This window comes from Dipodomys ordii, unplaced genomic scaffold (genome assembly GCF_000151885.1).
Source record: "Dipodomys ordii isolate 6190 unplaced genomic scaffold, Dord_2.0 Scaffold49, whole genome shotgun sequence".
Taxonomy (NCBI): domain Eukaryota; kingdom Metazoa; phylum Chordata; class Mammalia; order Rodentia; family Heteromyidae; genus Dipodomys; species Dipodomys ordii.
In genome coordinates this window covers 4,024,839-4,031,571 of record NW_012267265.1, presented here as the reverse complement: position 1 = coordinate 4,031,571, position 6,733 = coordinate 4,024,839, and the positions used below count along the sequence as shown (strand labels likewise).

The 6,733-nt window shown below is 39.4% G+C and overlaps 1 protein-coding gene across 1 annotated transcript in view; it reads right to left on the bottom strand.

Moving 5' to 3' along the window:
• Areg (amphiregulin) overlaps positions 1-6,431 on the bottom strand; it is a 7,459-nt gene extending 1,028 nt beyond the window's left edge. The window contains exons 1-4 of the mRNA XM_013020175.1: positions 6,371-6,431; positions 5,248-5,490; positions 2,099-2,300; positions 1,412-1,567 (exon numbers count right to left, since the gene is read on the bottom strand). Of these exons, the coding sequence (XP_012875629.1) occupies positions 1,412-1,567; positions 2,099-2,300; positions 5,248-5,490; positions 6,371-6,431 (662 nt within the window). The remainder of the gene's footprint in view (positions 1-1,411; positions 1,568-2,098; positions 2,301-5,247; positions 5,491-6,370) is intronic.
• Between the last annotated feature and the right edge of the window lie 302 nt (positions 6,432-6,733).

Sequence of the window (6,733 nt, the reverse complement as noted above, 5' to 3'; positions counted from 1 at the left end):
AAGTGGCGCTGTGGCTCAAGTGGTAGAGTGCTAGCCTTGAGCTGAAGAGCTGAGGGAGAGCGCTCAGGCCCAGAGTTCAGGCCCCACGACTGGACCAAAAAAAAAAAAAAAAAGAATTTTTCTTGTGATATCTAGGAAAACAATTTACTTTGGTTGTGAAAATTAATGTGGCTCACACTTTGTGTTTTGATTCAATAATAAGAATTTGGGGGAAAATGTTCTAAGGAGTTCCAATGACAGAAATTCCATGTTTTTTGCAAAGGATTAGTTATCTCAAAGTTGAACAGTTAGAAGTTTAACTAGAATGTGTGTCTGTCTCTTAATGTTAAAGGATCATGGTTTTTCTGAGATCTTAAAACCATTTGCATGTCTGGCTTGACCTGTGAGAAGATCGGAATAAATTCTAGAGCAAGCAAAACAAATTTAAACTGAATGTCAAGGTTTTGTGCCCAAGAAAACAGTATTTATGTGCCCTTCTATCATTTGCTGATCTGAATGTAATATAATAGGCAATAATGACAGAAGATAACCCTTGTTTCCTGATGGGCAGTAATGGCAGATCATGTGCACAATCCGGTTGTCAAAATACTTTACCAAACCTAAAATTAGAATAATGATTCCATTAGTTTTCCCAAGCTCTAGTAGCACATGAGTCACCCTAGAGCCATTCATGTCCTCCCCCAACTTCCTTTATTCAGTAACTGCTATTTGACAGACAATGCCATTTTGATGGTAGTAATGCCTACTACCTAGAACAATCTAGTTCTTGCATTCTTTGTTCATGAAGTGCAATGTGATGTGTTGTTGGGAGCGTAGGGAAGGCACTACAGGAATGAACAATAATAGAGTTGTCTTGGCTTCCTACACCATGCCATTATGGAGGAAATGTTTTGATTTTTAGTAAGTTCCCACACTATAATATTTGCTGATGACAAAATCAGCATAAGCGGTAGCTAAATTAGAACCATGCTAAGAAATTACTAACTCAGAATTCTGCATTATAAAATGAGCACAGACCTATCTGCTTTGACCTGCCCCTCTTAAGCTCTTTGTGATTTTTAGTATCAAAGCAGTGCATTTGATACTATGAACCTATTAAGAAGAAAAGCTTAATTTCTGCGTAGCTGGTTAAAGCTTAAAAAACTCACAGAAGGTACCAACACATTGGAGATTCAGCCCTAACAGTAATCAGAAATCACCAATAAATCATCAGTACTTAAATTTTAAAAATCTAGTTCCAAACAGGTAACCAACACAAAGTAAATTTTGACTATGTGCTCTTCAAAGACCACAAAGCATCACCACAAGACCACAGGAACTCATCTGAGATACCACATTAGCATGCAATCGAAATTCTAAAACAAAACAAGCTGCCATTATTTTACGGGAAGTTAAGTGGCAGCATACTCACTGGACTGTAATGACAACAGCGATGGCAGTAAAGCTCACGGCAGAGATGAAGGCAGCTATGGCTGCAAGTGCGATTTTTGACAAATCACTGTCAACAATGCTCTGAGTCTTCATGGACTTTTCTCCACACCGCTCACCAAAGTAATCATGATGGCAACTGCAAACAACCCACATTTAAAAATTACAGTTACTGAGAAACAGTCTATGTACTTTAAGGTTATGACTGGAAGTCAGTTAATTCCAACCCTTTTTAAAAAAGTTATGTCATCTATTTGTCTTTCAAATTCCGAGACATAGAAGGCATTCTAGTTAAAGATCTATTAGTGTAAGAACAAGTTGAGATTAGTTTGGGTGTGATAGTCCAAGAAGACACACCTTGTCATTCTTTGTGCTTCGTTTATGACAGCTGAGGACTTCAATGACTTGTTAGTCAGTCAGTGGATTGTACTACCATTTACTGTGGTTTTGCAGGGATGGGGGAAGGGATGAGGGAAATTCTATATTTTTTAATGGTTCTATTTTAACTGGTTACATAAGTACATATACAGTCTTGGTCCATAAAGCCTAAGTATTTACCATATGTTCCTTTAATAAAAAATGTGCTAGCACTTGGCTTTCACCTTGAAGATAGGAGGTTTCAGATATGGCAGAGGAAATATGGGAATTTTATTAAACTTTTCAAACTTACTTGCATGTTACTGCATCCAAGTTCTCTATATATTTGCATTCTCCATGAATGCAGAAATTTTGAAATTCTGCATCACATGGATTTTTCTTCTTTTTGTTTCTTCTATTTTTTCCGTTTTTGCCTCCTTTTTTCTTTCTTTTTGGTTTATGTGAAGACTTCTCACTTTCTGTCTTGTTTTTCTTGGGTTTAACAACCTGTTCAACTGGAGAAAAAAAAGACACAAGATTTATTGTCAATAGTCTCTCTTCTTCTTAAAAATCCTGTATATACATGAGACAAAGAAATCATGAGAGTCAGAACTCATGGGAGTAACACTATGCTTGTCTCATTATTGAACAAAACACACACAATCAACTTACATAGAGCATATCTAGGCTGTATCTGAACAACTTCATTATTTTATTGGTTTATGCTCATATTTTGAATTAATTTGTATTATTATTAGTTATTGCTAATAGTAGTTTCATGTCTATGAAAAACCATTAAACATTTCTAATAATTCCTCTTTTTGGGTGTACCAGTACTGCTCCAGGCTGGCACTCTACCACTTTAGCTACACATTTATTCCCAGAACATTGCTGGTTAATTGGAGATAAGAATCGTTCAGATTTGTCTGCTCGGGCTCCTTTCAAACCATGATCTTCAGTTGAGAGCCTCCTGAGTAGCTAGGATTACAAGCATGAGGTACTGGCTCCCAGTGAATTTCTAAGGCAAGCCAAGTTTTTGGTAGTGAACTTAATCCAAATCCTGGCATTATTATCCATAATGTATGGATGAAGGAACTGAAATTCAATGAAGATAACTAATTTGTACCAGAACAAGCAGCTAGAAAATGAACGTGCAGGGATATCAAAACCTATTGCATTTCCGCTAAACTAACTGTCTTTTCTCTTAGATAAGGGAATGTCATCAGTTAAAATGGAAGCTGAGGTATATTTTTTTATTTTATTTATTCATACTGGTCTTGTGTTCACTCTGATAGTTAAGGCTTAGTAGATAATACTTGAAGATGCAAAAAACTAATCTGTAATTTTCAATTTTTTCCAGTCCTTAGTTACAATAAATCATAAATGATATTTTCCTTGGGCTGGTTCTTTGTTGTGGTCTATTTGAGAATAGGTCACCAATATTTATGTTCCATGTCTCAGTTTTACTTTGAATGATCAAGCCTACAAAATTTTGTCAAGTTTGCTCACACACTAAAAATGGGAAAGTTTCCATTTAGTGCTGTGCACCAGTCTCTTCATAGGTTTATATATTCAAGTATTTAGCAAACAGAGAACCCAGGGAGAAGAGGGGAAAAATCATAAAGATCATGTGACACCCATTAAATTGAAAGACAGTGAAAGTTAACAAGGGTATCAAAGATAGAACCTCTGTGATCAAGGGAATGACTAACAAATATTATGCATATTTAGAGAGGTTATAATAACAGATATCAAGTTAAAGGTAATGTTGAATAAGTGGCCCTAAGATTTTTACATTGAACTTTCTCTGGTGAATACAAAAGCATCAATTAAGAATAAGTCCTCCAGGCTGCAATGCTTGGTAAGAAATGTACGCATTATCCTGCCCATGCAATTGTAACCCCTCTGTACAGTATGTTCACAAATAAAATAAAATAAAATTAAAAAAAAAAGAATAAGTCCTCCAAGAGAACATTTTAAAATGAGTATTTCTGCCCTTCATTGGATAGATTACAAATCTCAGAGGGAAATAAGTCACTACGCTGAAGTGTGGCAGATGTTATATTCACAGATATTTAATGGAATAGCATGTGTTAAGAATTCAACAAGGACTGGAAAAGATGGGGGCAAATGACAGAAGGAGTGACACATTGATACACTGATAGAGATGACTTGTTATCATAATCTGACTTACTAAACTGTAACCTCTGCACAGCTACTTTAAATATATGTGTGTGTGTGTATATATATTAAGTTCAACAAGTAGTCTCATTATGCTTTATAATGCAGTGTTGAGCACTTGCCATTTGCCCAATTGTTAATTTATTGGCCTTCAGAATGATTAATTTTAAAACATCTGTTGTGTGTGTGTGTGTGTGTGTGTGTGTGTGTGTATGTATGTATGTGTGTTGTGGGTGCTTGGGCGCTGTACCTGAGCAGTTTTTGCTCAAGGCTAGAGCTCTGCCTACCACTTAATTGAAGATAAGAATCTTATGGACTTTCCTGACCTCTTCCTTCAAACTTCAACATAATAGAAGAAAAAGAGTGTTATCTTTCTTTGGTATTCTCATTTAAGGAAAATATCTTTTTTTTTTAAAGACAAGTAAAGCAAATGGTAGAGGGAGGGGAGATTTAAAAAAAAATCAAGATTTTAGCAACATAAAAATCTATAGGCCGAGTCCAGTGCTGCTAGTTCACACTTGTAATCCTAGCTACTCAGGAGGCTGAGATCTGAGGCTCAAAGTTCAAAACCATCCCGGACAGGAAAGCTTGTGAGACTGTTATCTCCAATAAGCTACCAGAAAAATGGGAAATGACACCGTGGTAGAGCACTAGCCTTGAGCTGAGGAGCAGAGGGACAGCACCCAGGCCCAGAGATCAAGACTCACAATCAAAACCAATAAAAAATCTATAGTACTTTTTTTTCTTTAACATTCCTAGAAGGCATGATTAGTAGTTTCCCAAGGTTTGGCAATTGAAGGCTAAAGTTCAATTGTGTCCTGACTCATTTTTTTCTTTCTGTTTCCTTCTTTGTGTTAAAATGCAGTTGTTTGGGGAAGAGGGAACAAATGCTAAGTTAAACAAGGAGCAGATTGTGACAGTTAATGACTACCTGTGCAGCCAGAATGGAAGTCATGTGGCACAATGGGGAAGAACATAGTATCGGAAATCAACATACTGGAGTTTTAAATCTGGCTTAGCTGCTGCTACCTGTGTGCTACTTTGGGAAGTACCATCTTTTTCAGCATATATCTTTTACAGCTATAAAAGGAGAACAACTAAGTTGTTAGGAAGATTAGACATAGTGCACCTATTAATGCTCTGGATATAGAGGAACTCTTTAGAACTTATGGTATGTAATTGACATGCAAGCAGAAAAACCACTAGAAACATCCATTGGAAGCAGCTTTCAGATAAACCCATATCACAGAGACTCCATTTTTCCCTCTGTGGTCTACTCACCTCTGACTGAGTCATCTACAATATAGCCAGATACTTGTGGTTCATTGTCATACTCTTCTGAATAGTCATAGTCGCTCCCAGAGGACAGTTCACTACTGGAAGGCTTTTCACTCACAGGAGAAATCTCCCTTTCTAAGGACATGTCACGTCTTGAGGAAACCTCAAGTCCATCAGCACTGTGGAAAAACAGTTCCCCTGTCCCAGAGGAGGTCTCGTTGGTGTCCAGTCCAGCAGCATAATGGCCTTCAGAGAAAGAAGAGGCAAGGAAGGTGAACTGTGGTACTTTTCTCAAAGCCAGCTAGCTGTGTGAGGTACAAGTGTTTATGTTCTGATATCAAATTGAACATTGTGTGTGCTTGAGTCATTTATGATAGCAACTTTACATTCTGCCAAGAGTCTTTTACCCAGCTTTCCTTTTCCAGATAGTCTATACTAGTTTCCACATTTAAAAAAGAAAAACAACAACAACAACAAAAGACTTGCCTGATGAATCCAACATAATCACTTATCTGGGAATGGCTAAATTTTGCCATCACTTCACATTCAGATTATTTGTGTTCTATCCCGTCCCATCTTGATAAGTTCTACCTATGAGTGACAGATTCTTACCAGGTGTATGTGTTTTAAAAGCTTATGTACATGCAAAGTAAATTGTGGCTGACAATAACAATTACTACAGTAATAACCAGTGATCTTCCACTCTTGTTTCTACACAGTCAAGTTGAGCACTACGTAAGACTTTTTGAGTTTCAAGCCCTTGTTATATCTTGATTAACTTAGGGAGAGCAACAGGTGGGGTTTTAGTTCATTGGGACAACTGTAAGTCCTAGTAGAAAGGTAAAAATAAAATCATCTGACCGAGGAGATAGAGACCCAGGAACGAATCACTGATCCTGTGTTTTGTGTGCCTGTGTGTGTGTGTGTGTGTGTGTGTGTGAATCTGTCACACTTAAGGCTGAGATCAAATGCTCCCTGAGGTCCCATCAGCTAAAAGTACAGGCTTCTCGTCTTGTCCCCTGTCTCATCCTCTCTCCCCCCGTGGAGTCACCGGGCTGCCCGGGGACACATGGTTTGTGTGCTGGTTTTGGCAGAAGCCGCCGCGCGATCCCCAGCAGGTCCTCACCTGAGCAGTGGATCAGGAGCCACAGCACCACGGGCGCCTGAGGCGGCAGCGAACTTCTCATTGGTCCTCCGGATGGCGGTGTCTGGGTCCCCAGGAGCAACTCGGACGCAGGCTACAGATGGGAAGAGGAGGGTGATGCGATGCAACCGAGGGGAGAAGAGGGTGCGGGCGCCGGCGTGGAAGCCAAGCCCGGCCCGGCTCGCGGGAGTGGGGCAGCCGGCGCCCTGGGCCACCAGCCTGTGGATCTCGGGTTATGGCTCGGCTGCAGCCAGCGAGGTGCGCGGAACATTCCGCAGGCGCGGCGCGCACCTGCCGCTTTATAGACCGGCCGGGGAGGGAGTCACCGCCCGGGACGTCACACTG